The 19,673-nt window shown below is 40.5% G+C and overlaps 1 protein-coding gene across 2 annotated transcripts in view; it reads left to right on the forward strand.

Moving 5' to 3' along the window:
* Positions 1–19,673, forward strand: part of CCDC170 (coiled-coil domain containing 170) — a 149,090-nt gene that overhangs the window by 52,699 nt on the left and 76,718 nt on the right. For both annotated transcript variants that reach the window (XM_082250149.1, XM_082250150.1), the window contains 4 exons: positions 2,658–2,789; positions 4,832–5,088; positions 5,185–5,329; positions 18,876–19,061. In XM_082250149.1, the coding sequence (XP_082106275.1) occupies positions 2,658–2,789; positions 4,832–5,088; positions 5,185–5,329; positions 18,876–19,061 (720 nt within the window). The remainder of the gene's footprint in view (positions 1–2,657; positions 2,790–4,831; positions 5,089–5,184; positions 5,330–18,875; positions 19,062–19,673) is intronic.

Below are 19,673 nucleotides of genomic sequence, written 5' to 3' on the forward strand. Positions count from 1 at the left end.
TCCCCTCTCTCCTTTTCCGCCAATAGGATGCCTTCTCCTTTGGCCAATTGGCAATCAGGTCTCAGGACCCGCTTCCTGATTGGCCAGGAGGCGAATCAGTGTGGCAATAGTAAATATTCATTTGCTATTGTCACAAAACTGGGTGGGCTCAGGGCGCAGTGCTGTGCGCCCCAAGCCCACCCTTTTTTCTTTCAATAAATTTTTATTGAGTAAAGAGAGATAACAACGCATCAGAAGTTCAAAACATTAGTATGAAGGGTGATACAACAGTAGGAGAATGTTACAAATCAGCTGTTAAGCATATTCAACCTATTGGCAGAACTAGGGCCTACGGTAGGATAAGAGGGCGATAATTTCCATACCCCTTACTAAACACGAATACAGTAGTGAAGTTCAAAACCTTGTATAACCAGTCCCATTGTTATAGATAACATCCTGGTCCTGTCCCCCAGAGCCCTATCGGGAGAGATGGTAACAAAAATATCTAGGTGGCAGAGAAGTCAGGACCAACCATAGCAGAAGAAAAATTGGATAACTCGGGGAGAGAGTAACATCAGACCCATCTTCCCCATATATTTAGCATATACCAAAATGAACAATACTATAAGCAAAAATGGAACCCCTCATTGTGTGGTTCACTATGTAAAGTGTTAATTATCTCAATGAATTCAAACAAAAGGGCCCACTGGCCTAAAATAGGTGAAGAAAGAGAGAGGCCAGGGGGGGAAGGAAAAAAGGGTAAATAGGGGGGAAAAGAAAAGCAGCAGAAACGCTAAGGGACAGCCGATTTCCAGGGCCGCAGGCGATTATCAGTTAATTCAGGTTCACGCCGGGAACCAAGGAGATTCCCACATATGTGGCCCAAGGTTCCCAGAATCTTTCAATTTCGAAACAATGTCCGTAAGCACACTTACCATTCTTTCCTGGGCCATAACCCATGTGATCTTATTGCGAATCTTCCGGATGGAGACTGTAGGTTGTTTCCAAGCTCCCGCAATAGAGAGCTTAGTACCAAGTAAAATGTACAGAATCAACTTTTGAATGTGTTTCGGCACCCCAGGAATATGTTTATTTAGAAGGGCTATTTGGGCTGTAGGAATTCTGTGGAGCCCATCCTTTTTTTTAAGCCAATTAGAGCCTCTGGGTAAAAACTCTCATTGGAATCCATGCATCCGGCACCCTGCATGTAGATTTAGGGGCTGGTCGCATGGATGGGGGGGGGGGGGGGGCGGCGCCCCTGCGCCCCTAATGGATGGGCCGGCCGCCACTGGTTAAAACCCCTTTAGTGACTTACGGCATTTCACTTACCTCGGGTCAGGCTCCGCCGACGACCCCTGCTAAGCTGCGCCCTAGGCGGCTCCCTAGGTCGCCTTTCTGGTAGCGCTGGCCCTGTACTTTGTGTTGCTAGAAGGTAGCAAAAGCCTCACTAAGCTGCAAGTTTTGGATGTGCCAGGTCTTCACCAGTTCCATCCAAAGCAATCTGAAAATAACCATCAAATGCCTGAAGAGAAATAAAGCAAAAAGAGATCACAGTATAAGTTTTCGATTCAACACAAGGGGCACTAACTATGGAGGTGTATACAGCAGGACTTGAGCCATAGAAGAATAAACAATTTCAGGAAAATATGAAGAATTTGTCCATTCCCAAAGAAATGTGTAAGCTTATATGATTACAAAAGTCAGCTCTGCAGAACAGCAAAATGTATATAGTTGATGTAATGCGTTCACTTCCTTTCCCTTCACTATTTCAAGCACCCTTTGGATCACTCTTACACCTTTTTTATGGAATTAATATACATACCTCACTCCCTTCCATCAGTGGGTAGGTTCTGGATGGTGCAGAATTGTGGCCTGACCACCTCGTTGAATATTTCTGAGTGGTGAAAGTAAAGCTTAACTTTAAATGCTCATTAAGCTCATAGCAAGCACCACCAGGTGCCTGAAGTAAGGTCCTTCCTCAGTAAAAAGCACCCCTGGTACTGTTAATGCCTGCTTGATTTAAAAAAAATAGCTCTTTACTATTGGACCATTGCCATTATAGGGAGACTTACTGTCCAAAATGAGATGAAGTAGGCAGGGAGAGGTGTAGCCAGGCTCCTGACCCTCTGACCAAAGAAGTAAGTACATTTCAGAAGAGACAGGCATTATTGACAATATAGGTCGCTGACACTAAATACTACAAATGTAGGATAATGATGCAATTTTAATATCAATGTTGATCACTAGTTTAAATTTGAAGTGGTTAAAACAGCATTTGAAAGTCTAATTTTATATGAATGCAAAGATATCAAGTAGCTGTATATAACTTTATTACCACCAGTAGACAAAGCAGCATTTGGATGTTTTACAGTATATGGGAACCAATAGATATCTAGACTCATCACTCATCAAGACTGTCATCTTTTATTCTAAAATGTAATTATCACTATCCACAGCTATACTAACTCTCTGAAGAAGTATAAGATCTTGTATGTGGAGTACATGGTCTGTATAGCTGAATGATTGAAATGTCCTTCATAATTATGATGTCCTGATAAGCAGAACAAACAAACGCAATTAGTATCCCAACTACTGTCTGTTATGAGTCACTAGTTGCTGTTCATGGTTAGTCACAGAATGAAAAATGAACTGTATGCTACCCTGTTTTTCCATAGCAGCACACCTACGATCCTTTTTTTGTGGACATTCCTATTACACGAGACCAGATGAATCACTACCGGATAATTGCTGAAAATTCTCACAGCGAACTGGCTGCTATGTCTGTAAAATATGAAACTGCACAGTCAGAGGTAAGTGTAAATGTATGCATGTCTACATACATGAACATCATATGTTTAAATTCCCAGGGCTTGACCATGTACCCATGCCCATCAAATGCAAATGCACAGCCCCTCTAACCATGATGTTATAGGTGATCATTCAAAGTGATCTTGGCAAATAACCTAGGAGTTAGTAATACTGGTTCCAAATTAATAATCACTGCCCAGTAAAGTATATCTGAAGGCACAACTTTTTTTTTTCTTTTTTCGTTTTGCATAGAGTGGAAAGGGATTTGAACACCTGTCAGGTTTTTACCATTTCTGCCCCTGTTAGGGAGAGTCAACCTCTTTATATGCCCTGTTTACTGTTCTCACCAAGAGCAAAAGTGAAGCAAAATCCCACATTTTGGGTCATTGACAAAACAGAAATAGAGGGGGAATCTTCCAATGGGGACAATCCAGTTTCCTTCACTTTGGAGGTATTTCCTCTCACTTCCTATTGTCTATGAGGCAGGAAGTAAAGGGAATTCTCCCCAATAGGACGCGGATGACAAAAAAATTGACAGGCGCTATAACCTTCCCTTACTCTACCCTAAATGAAAAAAGAAAAGTTTTGTCTTTAGTTCTACTTTAACTAATAATATAGTGTTTACTAAGCCCTTTTTGCCATGCAGCAATGAAGGAAAATAAGGGGAAATGTCAAACTGCGCCTTTACACCTAAAAGTGGTTTACAAAAAAAAAACTTCAGAATGAAATTCTCTTCCTCTGTAAGGTTTACAAGTTTTTTTTTTTTAATTTTTAATTAAGGCTAGGTTCACACTAGTGCAGTGCGATTTTGATTCATTTTTCTATAAGATTTTTTAGTTCAGCTGTACTGTGACTTGGCGTGTTTTTGATAAGTTTTTAATTTTTCCACTGGGACTCATCCCTGCTGTCAGCAGTGGTGATGAGTCATTAGTTGTTAAGGAGCTGGCAACCGCTGGCATCCTAACAACAATGAGTAATCCCTGCTGTCAGAAGAATTTAAACAAAACAGGACACGTGAAAAAGAAGAAAGATTTCGTCTGCTCCAGTATTCAATACCAGCATCTTTCTTCCAATTTTTACATTTTATCTTGTACTTCATCGTGCCTATATCTTGATTTCAGCCTACCATATAATGGTATCATGAGCTCCTAGGTCATTTTTATGAGGTCCTCTCACATCACCATACATGGCAATCAACCTACTAGGTATGTTGATGCCTGTCTGGTTCTGTGATAACATTTTGTTTGGTGAGTCCCCATTGTACATGTGCTTGTGTGTATTTTAATGGTTTTAATTGTATTGTTATTCAGTGTCCCCTATGCCACCCTGATCTGTTTTCAGTTAATTCACTTTGTTCTCTCAGGCATACGTGCCTAATAAAATGTATCTATTTTTACATTCACTTACAGTCTGGAGTGCCCTTAGTTGGTTCCTTTGTTTGAGACTGACAGACCCTGGCCTGTTAATTCAAATCTTTCTTCTTTTTCATGTAATTGACTGACCAACGGTCACTACCCATGACTCCCCTTCCCATGATATATATGTTTAGGGATTCATTTTTCCTACTTCCCCCACCAGGGTTATTGATTAGGCCAATTTTGGAACACAAACCCTTTGCTTTTTTCAAAACAGGACACGTGGCCTGGTATCCCCTGCTAACAGCAGGGATGACTTATCATTGTTAGGACGCCAGTGGGAGCCTGCTTCTAACACCCAGCACAAATCACACACAAAAAAACCATTTAGATGCACTTTAGATGCTCTTCCACTGAAGTCTATGAGCCACAAAATCACATTGGATCACATAAAAGTGGCAGAGGATCCTTCCCCAAAGTCAAATTCCAACTGCGCTGCATTGATGTGAACACGCACCATTGGAAGCAGTGTTATTTCCATTGTCGTGAGATTCAGTACAACCCAATTCGCATCTGAAATCTCATCAGTGTGAACGTAATATTATTTACCATGTCCTTTTTCAAGGATACCCCAAATAATTTTTATTGCATTATTCAAAACTAACATTATTTGGATTTTTTTTTTTTAGCTGCTAGATCTTCGGACTAAGCTTTCCTCAAAAGAGATGGCTTTACAAGAGCTTAAGGCTGAAGTGGAAAATTACAGAGAAAACAACGCAAGACAGTCTGCAATGATCACATCTCTAAGAGCAAGAGTTCATGAGACAGAAGAAGAAACGGGTCTCCTGGCTACCTCCAAGTCTAGGGCAGAATTAACCATTCAAGCAGTTCTTCATGAAAACCGAGAACTGAAAGACAGAATCCAAGAAATGGAATCAAGGCTAAAGTAAGCTAAATGTTGTAGTTAGATTTGTTATATTATTATGCTTCCAATTTCTATTTGTTTTGTTAAATAATAAATTGTGTTTTCACTATAATCTAGAACTTTTGTGGCCCAGTGGGAGGACAGCAAGTCTCAGGCTTCAAAATACAGCAGGAATTATGGACATTTCCTGGCACAACTGTCTGCTTGCTTGAATGTAGACATGAAAGGCCAGAAGGATCCAGAGGAAGTGGTCATTTCCAAGGTAAATATACAGAGGCGTAACTAGAACTTTGAAAATGGGAAAAGGTGCGCTGATTAAATAAAATAAAGCTGCTACCAAAGATCCAATAAACTGATTGGACAAAAATTATGTGAAAAAATGGTCTGGTGCGCCAGCCACAATTTAGTAACTAGAACTTTCACTACCCCGATGAAAGAAACCATGAAGGACCCCCCTGTCCCCCCCTTCCATCTGAGGTTCCAGTTCTGGGAGGGCGTCCATGAATATCCCCCCAGAATCCTGCCTCCCACGTGCTCCTTGGGGCACGCATCCAGAATGCTCTGTGATTGCTTTGTTCTTTGGGCAATCACAGTGGCCCTTTACCATGTTATCAGCTAATCATATGTAAACAGACTTTTCTGTTATCGGCACTCCTTTCTTCCCACGCTGTGTCTGTGCGAAGAAAGGAGAGCCATTAACCAGCAAGACTGCCAATACTTTGTTTCCACTGATAATCAGGGTTTTGATAATCAGTATCCTGATTATCAGTGCAGCCCCATCAGTGCTACCTAGCAGTGCTCATAAATGCCGCTCATCAGTGCCCATTAGTGCTGCCTATCAGTGCCACCTATCAATTGCCTATCAGTGCTCATCAGTATTGCCTATCAGTGCTAATTATCAGTGCTCATCAGTATTGCCTATCAGTGCTGTCTTTCGGTGCCACCAATCAGTGCTTATCAATACCGCCTATCAGTGCTCATCAATGCCCATCAGTGCTCATCAATGCTGCCTATCAGTGCCACTTATCAGTGCTCATCAATGCTGCCTATCAGTGCCACCTATCAGTGCTCATCAATGCTACCCATCAGTGCTCATTGGTATTGCCTATCATTGCTGCCTATTAGTGACACTTATCAGTACTCATCAGTATTTGCTATCAGTGCTGCCTATCAGTGCCACCAATCAGTGCTCATCAATACCATCTATCAGTGCCGCCTATCAGTGCTCATCAAGGCCTATCAGTGCTGCCCATCAGTGCTCATCAATGTTGCCTATCAGTGCCCATCAGTGCTGCCAATCAGTGCCACCTATCAGTCCTATGTACTCTAAAATGTGCTACAGCAAAAATTAGATTTACAAAGAAAAAAAAATAGGGCATAGACCCCTCCAAAGGTCCTCCCAAAATATATAGCAGACCCTTGGTGTGGATTTCACAAGCAGGATTAGGACAACCCCCCTCCGCCTAACAAGTTATTTTAAAATAATTGGGCATTTTTACTTTTCACTTTATTTAAAAATTATCGCTACCTAATATAATAACGAACCCCATTGAAGTCTATGGGATTTGAACAGGAAAAATGCCCATTTTGAAGTAATTGGGCATACAATGGTTATGGGGGCCCGGGTACTACCTCAATGTTTCAATGAAAATTTTTTTTTTAAAAGACATAATTTTTAAATGAGCAGTGATTTACTAATGCTTAAAGTGAAAGCATAAAAATAAGAAATAACAATAAAAAAAGAAAAATTCCTTTCAGTATAGTGCTTGGGGGATCCATTTAGTCTGCCTGTGCCTGAAATATACTGAGCTAAATGTGGACTAACGCTCCAAACTATAATGCAGTAAACTTGCCCTAACAAAACAAGCTGACACTAAAGTAAAAATGAATAGTCAGGTCACCACACTCACACTGACTGAATTATCACTAGATTCACTCTAAAGTAAAAATGAATGGTTGCACTACATTCACACTGACTGATCTATTACTAGATTCATACTAAACTGATATTCTTTACTGACAATAGAATCAGTATAGCACACCGATATCACACTACACACACCACGCCGATATCACACTACAAATGGCCGCTATTGAAAGAATACTTTTATACTGTGGGGAGGGACTAAGAGCAATGAGCCATGATTGGATAGAGTCATCATTACTTTCTCCATTCATAGCTCTGACAGTGCTCTGTGCCCTGATTGGGCAAAACTTTAATTGCTTCAGCCAATCAGGGCTTCCAATGCACTGTTCGGCAGCGCAGTGTATTTTGGTCATTCGATGGGCCGAACAAACAGTTAACGCCCCGATAATTCGGGTGTTCGTTGAACGGACGAACAACCAATGTTCGGCCTGAACTCATGCTCGGGCCGAACCGTTTGCCCATCCCTATTATTCACTTTAAGGTCATCACAGAGGACAAGGGGCACTCTTTAGGTCTGGAAGAAAAGAGTTTTAATCTTCAAAGGCTTCTTCACAGTAAGAGCTGGGGAAATATGGAATAGACTCCCTTAGGAGCTGGTTCTGTCCAGCTCAGTAGATTGCTTTTAAAAAAGGCCTGGATTCTTTCCTAAATGTATATAATATAACTGAATACTAACATTTATAGGTAAAGTTGATCCAGGGAATGTCCGATTACCTCTTGGAGGATCAGAAAGGAATTTCTTCCCCTGCTGAAGCAAATTGAATCATGCTTTGCTGGTTTTTTTTTGCCTTCCTTTGGATCATCTGTGGGTATGGGATTGTGTATATTGGATTGTAAAATAACTCTTTTCCCTTTTATGGGTTGAACTAGATGGACTATTAGCTGTCCGCCACTCCTGGGGAACTTCTCTTGTTAGAAGAGGTTGATTAAAAATATACGTTAATGGTCCAACAACTATACCTTGAAGTTCTCTTAGAGCTCTCAGATGAATACCATCAGGGACCGTTGGTTATTTAACTGAGCCAGTTCCTCTTGTACCTCTGTCTCCAGAAATCCTAAAAATGAACTGTCATTACTAGAACCAATATGATTCCCCATCTTGTTATTGCTAGTACAATTTTTTTCTGAGAAGACTGAACAGAAGTAATTGTTTAAATGGTTTGCTATATCCAGGTCTCCCTTAACTTTGATATTGTGCACAGTTTTCATTTTAGTTATCCCATTGTATTTTTTTCTTCTATCACTAATGTACCTAAAAAGGTTTTATCTCCTTCCTTAATAGATTTAGCCATTTTCACCTCTTTCTGTGGTTTGACAGCACTGATAATGTGTTTGGCCTCCTTTTGTCTATTTTTATACTGTCTGTCAGCTATACCAGTCCTTCTTTGAATCTTCTATATGCTGATTTTTTTTCTCCTTTACTATTCTACTTAACTCTTTAGTGAACCATATTGTTTTTTTCTTCCATTTATTCTTACAAATTTCCTGACATTTAATTTAGTTGCCTCCAGGATGGCAGGCAGACTTTAACAGTGCCCACGGATTACTTGCTCCTGTCATTTTACTCCAACCTTTCAATGCATTGTTAATAAATTTCCCCATTTCAGCAAAATGTAACTGTTTTTTTGAAACCGTTAAATCAATGGGTTTAGTTCCACTTTATGATTTACTGCTGGTTAGGGGCTTCAGCAAAATGGCAGCCTCCAGCAAGAATAAAGTTGTTATGGGTAAAGTTCCACTTTAAGCTTTGCACCAATCCTTTAACCCAACATTGAACTCTGCTATACAAAGTACTTTCTCTTGTTGTCCATTTTGCACAGGTAAGACCACTAATAATTGTAACAGTACACCCTAACTGTTGAAGATCCTGGCCCCACTTCTGAAAATCCTTCTGTACAGAACACAAATCATTCTAGGACGAATCATTTGTGCCAAGGTGCACAACAACATCAACATTGCATTCTTCACTAGCTTTTTTGACAATTTTTAAAATGTGCCTTTTATCTTTCCTAACAGTAGCACCAGGCAAACACCTAAGGTCCTTTGACACTTCCAAATGATTTCCTAAAGGAATACCACTTACAATCACCGACAATGACTTTTCCTTTTAGGAGCTTTATCCACAGCACTTGCCTGGTTTGCAACCTCAGATAAAACAGTTACTTTTGGCATTACACGTTTTTTCTCAGGGTCCTCCTTTCTATGCAGAGAAGGGTTGCCAGTCTCACAACCAGCTATGTTTTCAATCTTTGTATCTGCTTCCACCGTTACAAAGAACAATATAGGGGTTATGCCCCCGTTTTCTTAACCACTTGCCGACTGCCTAACGCCGATCTACGTCGGCAGTCAGCCCCTCACAGGCAAAGTGACGTAGGACTACGTCACTAGCTTGTGAGGGTCTAGGGAGCGAGCGCGCGCCCCCGGAGGCGCGCTCCCGCTCCCGCGTGGTCAAGGACCCCCCGCGCGTGTGACCAGCGGACCCGATGTCCGCCGGTCACTCGGCGATCGGCGGGGGAGAGGGAGAATGTCAGGCAGCTTGTGTAAACAAGCTGCCTGTCATTCTCCTCGCTGTAAAGACACTGATAAAACGGATCTAGTATGTAGATCCGTTGATCAGTGTCCTTACAGCTCAAGCCACAGCCAATCACAGTAGAAAGCACGCCCCTAGGGATACACACAGCCCCTCCCTTGCAAATAAAGTTAACCCCTTCACAACCAGTGTATTTTTACAGTAACAGTGCATATGTATAGCACTGATTACTGTAGAAATGTCACTGGTAACCCCAAAAGTGTCACAAATGTCAGTCAAGGGTCCGATCTGTCCGCCCCAATGTCGCAGTACCGCAAAAAAAATCGCAGATCTCCGCCATTACGCGTTAAAAAAAAAACAACAAAAATGACAAAAATCTTTCCCTTTGTTAGTAAACGCGATAACTTTTGCGCAAACCAATCAAAATACGCTTTTTGCGATTTTTTTTACCAAACATATGTAGCATAAAACAAATTGGCCGAAAATTTAAAAAAATTTTGATTTTTACTTTTTTTTTGGGGGAATTTCATATAAAAAAATGTGAAAAATATTGTTATTTTTGCAAAATTGACGCTCTTTTTTTGTTTATAGCGCGTGATCAAAAAATCGCACAGGTGATCAAATACCACCAAAAGAAAGCTCTGTTTGTGGGAAAAAAAGGACGTCAAATTCGTTTAGGTACAGCGTCGCACGACCGCGCAATTGTCCGTTAAAGTCACGCAGTGCCGAATCGCAAAATACCCCCTGGTCAGGAAGGGGGTAAAATCTTCCGGGGCTTAAGTGGTTAAACTATTGTGCGCTACAAATTCCCTTTATTATCAAATAAGATGACTGTATGTGGCACCAAATTGACAAATCTTGACGTCTTATTAGTATTTTTTTTTTTTGGATTTTGTTTTCTTTTGTGCAATTTATATATAAATGAAAAGATATAATATAATAGTTGATGTCGGGTTAATTGAAAAATAACAAAGGCAGTTTGCTGCCTTAGTAGGAAATCCTTCTATGTTGGGAAGTTTTCCAAGCCTGTCTCTTCAAAAACAGCTTATTGAGTTTGATTTACAAAAGCCAAATAGACTTTCCGTTTTGCAAGGCAATTTTCCTCAGAGCTTAGTGAATGAGATAAAGCTCTGCTGACTTCCCTCATCCAATCACATGCAAAAAAAAATAAAAAATGCAATTTTTTATTTTCTTTTCATGCGACTAGGTGTTTTTTGGCAAAGTGAAGTTTTAACCACACTCACTAAATTGTGGGGTAAATTCCCTTTCAAAGATGATTACCTTCCCTTGCAAAGTAAACAGTAAACAGCCTATTTGCCTTTAGTAATTGAACCTCATTCATTAAAAAAAAAAATAAATAAATAAAGGCAGTGCAAAGTATCTAAAGCTCCGTACACACGATCAGTTTATCGAACGATCTGTCGTCCGTTTTTCGTTTCATGCTAATCTGATGTGGAAAGTGAAGAGGTTATTTTCATATGAATTTTCCCATATGACAGAATTCTACTTCAGAAGTGTTGTCATGTGTTGGATTGTTTTGTATGCGTTCTTTCGTCTCTGAGCATGCCTAGTCTTGCTCTTAAGATTTTTTTCTGCCGAAATCTGTACTAATGAGACAAAAATCGGACGTTGTATTACGGACAACAAAAATTTTATAGCCTGCACATCAGGATTTTGTCAGCCGAAAAGTCGGAGTTGGCTGTCGAAAGCACCATACTAACAATCCGAAAATCGGCAGATCGGTCGTCGGACAAATTTTCCCTACAGATTTTCTTATCGTATCGCCTTTAGGCTATGTTTACACTGGCCTGCACGGTAAAATGGTGCTTTTTTCTCTGTGGGCCCATGCAGTGTTGACTAGGGCAGGTAGCAGTGTGGTGAGTATTTCAGTGCATCGCAAGCAGACATCAGCTGTTTGGTAACACTATCTAGAAACGTTAATTCATATGAAGTGAAAATCGAAATCCTTAATCCTGTAACAGGTGGGGTACTAGTGTGTGGCTAGCATTATAGACAGAGTACTGATAAACAAACTTCACTCCATAAATGATTCACACAATTCTCCCTCTTCATTATTTAGACAGGAGGTGTTCGACTGAAAACATACAGGCGTAGTTATAATTTTTGCCAATTTATTTTTTGTTTTGGGTGTTGTGCTGGAGACCTTGTACATCTAAGCAACTGATGGTGAAGGAAAAAATATATGTTTTTTTGTTGGAGTGGTAACAACAGGATATGAGGACTAGTTGAAGAATACAGAAAGGTTTTTCTTTGTTTAGGGAGTTACCTCTCTCCTAGTTTTCATATCCATGCTACAGAAAGAGCATTTTCAAGAGTGTTGTGACAACAGTGGTCATGTCTACTTCTAGCCATTATCTGCTATTGGCGGCAACTCACCATTCAGGCTACACGTCTGCCCTAAGGCCCGTTCACATTCTTTCATTTTTTTGCAGTCACTATGTTTTAACCCCTTGCTATTTTGTTTATTTTATATTCATCCTTTACTATCCACTTCTAGACATGTGCAGAACTAAAAAAATGTGTTTAGTTTTGAATGGATTCGTTATGTTACTAATTTCGTTTCGTTGATTAGTTTCAGAAATTTGTTTAGTTTTGTTTCGTTTAATCAGCTTAATACTGGGCACTTTGACCCCCTTCCTTCCCAGGCAAATTTTAAGCTTTCAGCGCTCTTACAATTTGAATGACAATTACGCGGTCATGCAACACTATACCCAAATTCAATTTTTATCATTTTTTTTCACACAAATAGAGCTTTCTTTTGGTGGTATTTTTTTCACCACTGGGGTTTTTTAATTTTTCGAGCTACAAATTCAAATTTTGAAAAAAAAAAATGCGTTTTTCTTTGATTCTGTTATAAAATTTTGCTAACAAAAGGACATGACTATTGAATGGTGTAATCCGCTGAGCTGTCAGTACACTCTGGATATATCACTACCTTGGCAGGAAGCATGTATACTCGCTCCCTTTTGATGCACTGGATCCGCTGTCTGGTCAAAACCTGGTCCGGTATCCACTATCCCCTGAGGACCTTTTTGCCTGGATTTCTGTTCTGGGCTGGGATTATCTCTCGGCTGCGTCTGTAGACCACGCCACCTATTGTCTGTCTATGATTATGCCCCAAATCTTAAAGCAGTGAACCTTCATAGAGGTCACCATTACCTTTGGTCCCTGAAGAAGCCCATAGAGTCGGCGAAACATGTTGGACCTGGGTGACCCCACAACTCTAGGATATGGTTCATAGATTTTATGTATTTGCATATATTGCACAGTGTATGTTTTTTGATGTTTTTGCATCTTTGTCTTCTTTTTAACATGTTTGTATACATGTATTAATACAATTTATATTTTTTAATACTAGTTTCTCAATTTATCTATTTTATGCCAGCAAATTTCTGCCTTTAAAGTCCCAGGTTGGGTGTTTCCTTATGATACACAGTCCCCTGTGGGGCCCATTCAGGGTCTTATGTATTTGGACACCGTCACCATTTTTTCTTTTTCACATGTTCCAAGGGATGTGGCAGGATATTTCTTGGCTTGATGACATTTAGTGTCGGCACCCTATACCTTTTACTAAAATTTTGCTAACAAGTAATTTCTCTTTATAAATTTTGACCAAAATTTATATTGCTACATACCTTTGGTAAAAAATAACTCAAATCAGTGTATATTTTTTTAGTCTTTGTGAAAGTTATAGAGTCTAGAAGCTATGGTACCAATCATTGAAAATTGTTCACTTCTGATATACTGACAGCTTATCTAATTTCTTGAGGCACTAACATGTCAAGACAGTACAAATACCCCCCAAATTACCCCTTTTTGGAAAGTAGACAGTCCAGGGTATTTATTAATAGGCATGGCGAGTTTTTTGAAGTTGTAACTTTTTCCCACAATTCTTTGGAAAATTAGGAAATTAATATAATCATTTTTTTAAACAAAAATGTCATATTAGCAAGTTATTTCTCACACACGGCATTGCCAAACTTGCAATCACACCCCAAAACACATTCTGCTACTCCTCCTGAGTATGGTGATAGCACAAGTGAGACTTTTTCACAGCCTGGCCACATAGATAAGCGCAACATCCAAATAGCACCTTCAGCCTTAATCCACTTTAAGACCAGGCCCTTTTCTGATCCTTTTTGTTTACAAGTAAAAATCAGTATTTTTGCTAGAACATGACTTAGAACGCCCAAACATTATATATTTTTGCAGCAGAGGCCCTGGAGAATAAAATGGAGGATTTTGATAATTTTTTGTCACACAGTATTTGCGCAGCAGTTTTTCGAACGCCATTTTACACACTAATGCATAATCACATTTTAATAAATTTCAATGCACACAGAGACAATATAATACCCTAATTTTCTGTAAAATATAAAATATGGTGTTGCGCTGGGTAAATAGATACCAAAAATATCCTGCTTTAAAATTGCGCACGCTTGTAAAATGGCGCCAAACTTCGGTATTTGAAAATCTCCATGGCGATCATTTATAAGCCTTTATTGGTTACCAGTTTAGAGTTACACAGGTGGTCTGAAGCTAGAATTATTGCTCTCGCTCTGATGTATGGGGCGATACCTCACATGTGTGGTGCTATTGCTGTTTACGTATGCGTACAGGACCAAAGTGTGCGTTATCCTTTACACGTGAGCATGGGGGTGCTTAAAATGTTTTAGTTATTTATTGGTGGTACACTGACAGATGTTGATCAGCCACCGGTGGACACTGACAGATGTTGATGTCACAATAATGCACTATTGCAGATATTTTGTGCACTGGTACAGATGTGATGGAACACTGACAGATATTTTGTGCACTGGTACAGATGTGATGGGGACTGACAGATGTTTGTGCACTGGTGCAGATGTAATGGGGGACTGTCAGATGTTTTGTGCACTGGTACAGATGTTTTATGGGGACACAGACAGATGTGTATGGGGACAGGGGTGACAGTGGTGCTCGGTGTACTGTTTGTGGGGGATCTGTGACAGCTCTGTGAGTAAAATCATCTCTACTCACAAAGTTGTCACAGATCTTGCAGATTCCCCCACTCCCCCCCCCCCCGCACTGAGCTCTCACTGAGCGTCTCTGTTTACATTGTGAAGGCTGTGATTGGACACAGCCGTCACGTGATTGAGAGGGCTATTCATAGCACCCATGCCCCGATCTCATCTTGGCTGTGTCCTGTGATCACAGCCTTCACAGGATCTTGCTGCTGCGTGGCCGCGAGCAGGCGATCGTTCTGAGGGACATATGGGTACGTCCACTCAGAATGACTGAGTTCCCACCTGGCCTTTTTTTTTTACTTTATATGCAGTGGCCGAGTGGGAGGAGGTTCATTTCATTTCATTTTGTTTGTTTTTTTCTGACTTTTCTATTGCCAGCATCCTTTTGTTTACATTTCAGCTTTCAGCCAGGAAGCCTGCTGACAGCTGATGAGTCATCGGTTGTTAAGGACGTGACCGCTGCTTAACAACCAGCTATTTTTCACACAGAATTCGAATTGGTCAATCATTTTTCGACCGATTCGAATTCGAATCACTCCGAAAATGAGCAATTTGTAAGGAATTGAATTAACAAAATGAATTTCAACTAAATGCGTTATTATATAATTCGGAGATTCAGATGCATCCAAATCTCTGAATAACCAAAAATTTGTCCCAATTTACATTCGGACCGAAACGAATTGCACATGTCTATCCACTTCACTATAAACTAACACTTTTCTTATCTTTTCACATAAATTGTACATTACAGTTGGTGTTTGTTTACTATGCAGCTTGCATAGCTCACTATTGCCCCTTATACAGAGGGACTTCCCCTCTTTTGGATCCAAATCCCCCTCTTCTTCAGTTCTCTCTCCTTTTGGTTTTATACTGCTGTCTCACTTTGCATCTAATCTATAAATTATTGTATTTGTTATTTTGAACAGCCAATTAAAAAGAAAAAGTTGTGATGAAAACTAGGACTTGCCAACTGAGGCAAGCATTTTTCTTTGTGCATTTAGGCAGAACTGAAGTTCATAAAATCTGTTAAAATAGTTATAGCAGTTAGAGCTATTATTCAGAAAAATGGCTTAAGATGAACATTGCAAGTTTGGAAGTATTAGTGGGTTTGATGGCATCGTTGTCGAACATAACAGTGAATGCAGACTGGGCTAGAGATGTTCACGGCAGAAGTTTGTTTGGTTTCAATTTCATTTGTTAAGTGAATCATTTTGTTTTTTTATAATTGTTATGTTAAGGCCCGTACACACGTACCGATCGTCGGCATACAAACGTCGGCGGACGAAAGATCTGCCGATTGTACGCGTGTTAGTATGGTGCCTCCGACAGATGTCTGCGCACAATCCGCGGACAAAAGTCTTTCTTGCAAACATGAAAATTTTTGTCTGCGGACACCAGAACGGACGATTATTCGCCTGTCAGTACAGAATTCGGCCGACAGACCGCAGATTTGCAAGACTGGGCATGCTCAGAAAATTAAAAACACAGGGAAAGTTAACCATTACATGACATCACTTCTGCAGTCAGCTGAAGTCTGCAGACAAAATTCTTGTGCTGTCCTTGTGCTGTCTTTGCACTTTTCAACAGACACCGACATCCCGGGGAGAAAAGAGGAACATTTGTATGCCGAAGATCGGTACGTGTGTACGGGGCTTTAGAATGATTCGTTTTCTGGACAATTTTGGTATTTCGGGAAAGTATTTATTCGCTGTTCTGAACTGATTCATCATTTCGGAAGTTCTGTTAGGCTCCTTTCACAAGGTCCGCATTATGTTGCGGTCCGTTCTCTGCTCAGCGGGGATCGATCCGCCGATCCCCGCTGAGCAGGCGGATGACATCTCCGTCTCCGCACTGTGTGCGGAGTGTGAGGTGTCAGAGCCCCACTGCTCTCTATTGGGAATCGGATGAGAGCGGACCGCCTGTCTGCTCTCATCCGATCCGATCCGATCCCCCCTGGACGGATGGAAAATAGGGTTTCCATCCGTCCGGATTTCACGGACAGGATCAGATGCGGATAGTAGCGGGTGTTAGCGGACATGTCTCCGCTGACATCCACTGCTCCATAGGGATGCATGGAGGATCCGATCAGATCCACCTAAAAAACTGACAGGCGGATCTGATCGGATCGTTCGTGTGAAAGGACCCTTATTCTTTTATTTCAGAAGACTGGTTATATAATATTCATTTTAACGTGTTAATTGATTATTTCGGGAGATTACTTATGCGTTCTGAGTTCAGCCCCAATACAAAAAGAATCTTATTACAATGTTCACGCTACGCTCACTAGAATAAAAAACAAATGGATCCGAATTTGTTATGTCATTAGTTACATTATTTTGGATGCTTTAAAAATTAACAAAAGGCCCAAACTAACACATGTCTAGACTGGACCTGTCAACGCTGAAAGGTAAGTGTGTCATAATGTAAAAGTATTCTGTACATTCTTGCAAATTATTGTGACAGCTCACTAGCAAAAAATGTTTAATGGACTGCATTGGTTTTGTCACTTGCCTATATATATGTTGTGCTTGAATGTGTTCTTCTTTTCTTTTTTAAAAAGAAAATATGAGTTTAAATCTACTGTACTTTACCCTTTATTGTGCACTTATTATTCAACCTACCTTACAAACCCTGCACTAGTCTATATACTGCATATACAGTATTTTGGTTTCTAACCCAGTTCATTAGACACCAAAGAACCAAGGACCCCAAAACTGACCTTCCTACCTCATGTTTGTATGAGTATGTGAGAGGGGTATTGGCATCAACACTTTGCTAAGAAACAAAATGAACTGTTTGGTGACATCTTATTTTGAACAGTACAAATTAACAAATGTGCTGTGCCTTGTGTCAGGATCTTGAATAGTAAGATAAGCCCCCAATGCATGCTGTGACATCAGGGCTGTATAAGTCCCCAGAAAAAGATACACTATATTGTCAAAAGTATTGGGACACCTGCCTTTATACGCACATGAACTTTAATGGCATCCCAATCTTAGTCTGTAGGATTCAATATTGAGTTGGCCCACTCTTTGCAGCTATAACAGCTTCAACTCTTCTGGGAAGGCTGTCCACAAGGTTTAGGAGTGTGTCTATGGGAATGTTTGACCATTCTTCCAGAAGCACATTTGTGAGGTCAGGCACTGATGTTGGGCGGGAAGGCCTGGCTCACAGTCTCCGCTATAATTTGTCCCAAAGGTGTTCTATCAGGTTGAGGTCAGGACTGTGTGCAGGTCAGTCAAGTTCCTCCACCCCAAACTCGCTCATCCATGTCTTCATGGACCTTGCTTGCATGGACTGGAACAGGAAGGGGCCATCCCCAAACTGTTCCCACAAAGTTGGGAGCACAAAATTGTCCAAAATGTCTTGGTATGCTGATGCCTTAAGAGTTTCCTTCACTGGAACTAAGGGGCCAAGCCCAACCCCTGAAAAACAACCCCACGCCATAATCCCCCCTCCCCAAATTATTTGGACCAGTGCACAAAGCAAGGTCCATAAAGACATGGATGAGCAATTTTGGGTTGGAGGAACTTGACTGGCCTACACAGAGTCCTGACCTAAACCCAAGTCCTGACCAGAGTCCTGACCTCAAGCATGTAGTGCGATTTTACTGCGATTTTGCTGTATTTGCGTTTTGTGTTTTTTAATCCACCCAACAACAAATTGGCCCAAAAAAGCATAAAAAAATGCAAAATACAAAATACATAAAAAAAAAAAAAAAAACACACAAAGAATGTGTCAAAAAACGTGTTCGCAAAATGCACCGCAAAAAGCACTGCAGAAATGGATCAAAAGCAAACTGCATAGGTGTGAACCAAGCCTAAGGGAACACTGTGTAAGGCTAGGTTCACACATCTCCGCGTGGCTGCGGGTGCAGTAATCACAGTGATTCATGCGCCCTTAACCACCTACAGTGAAAACCCACTGCTCTACAAAAAAGTGCGGGTTGCCATTCATTCAGAATGGTACTTCCACACATGTAAAATGTGCAGTTACCATAGGGAAATCGCATGGTCAAAAGGGCCATGCGATTTCCTTGCAGCCGTGTTTTTGAAAAGGTGCATGCACCTATTTTTGTGGAAACGCAGGCACAGCACCCCATCAATTTTAATGGGCTGTCGTGTCCACGCAAACGTGACCTGCAAAAACGCACAAGTTTGAACCTAGCGTTAAAGTTTCCCTATTTGCAGTACGTACCCTAGTGAAATCTTTTCGGTGGGGGTAAAAAGAACAAGTGAGTTGACTTTTTTACAACTTTAAGGTAGTTTAGGGATTCACTCCAATGATTGTTAATAGTTCACAACAACCTTTTTATGTGTTTCAGGCAGGTGATCTTTTGAAAGAGAATAACGAATTGAAGGGTAATGTTGCCACTCTAAAGGAAACCATCAACGTTCATGAGACAGAATCAAAAGCCAGCAGGGAAACCATCATGAAACTTGTTTCTGAAATAAACAAAGAGAAAAAAAAGAATGGTTCATTTGTTCAACAAATTGACACTCTCTGCAAGGTTTGTGTAAAATAATTATTTTACTCATAGATGTAGATAGTAACTAAAAGCAAGGCCAAGATAGAAACTTGATGTTAATTGGGCTAATTCTTTGGCAGGCTGCTGTTTTGTAATGGACATTATTTATGCTTATAAAACACTAACATATTCTGCTCAGTTGCAAAAAAGGAGCGTTTGTTTCTTTAATAATAAAAAGAAAGCATAAGTCAGTTACATTTAGTGGTGACAATGTCACTGCAGGACAGTAACAATACAAACAAGATGCATCCTACAAGGATAATAACATATGGTTAGGGCAACTTTATATGCCTCGTGTCTTCAGTTCAATGTGCCTAAAGAGGGTTGGGGATTGGTTTGGGTGATAGTTACCTCTAGCACCACTTCTCCATTAACTGTCACAACTGCATTAAACATCCTTTACTAAAAGTCTCATCTTTAAAATTGTGCTGATAGCTTGGTTTCAGCACCCAGTTCACCGAAATAGTTAGTTCATGCTACACACCCCCCACCACCTTTGGTCCCCACTGTACTTACCACCATGGGTGATGAGCTGTCAGTGCCCAAACAGCTGGTGTAGCAGTCCAGAGAATTTAAATCCCTGCTCTTCTCCCT

This window comes from Pelophylax lessonae, assembly GCF_965119305.1.
Source record: "Pelophylax lessonae genome assembly, chromosome: 3".
Classification (NCBI taxonomy): Eukaryota; Metazoa; Chordata; class Amphibia; order Anura; family Ranidae; genus Pelophylax; species Pelophylax lessonae.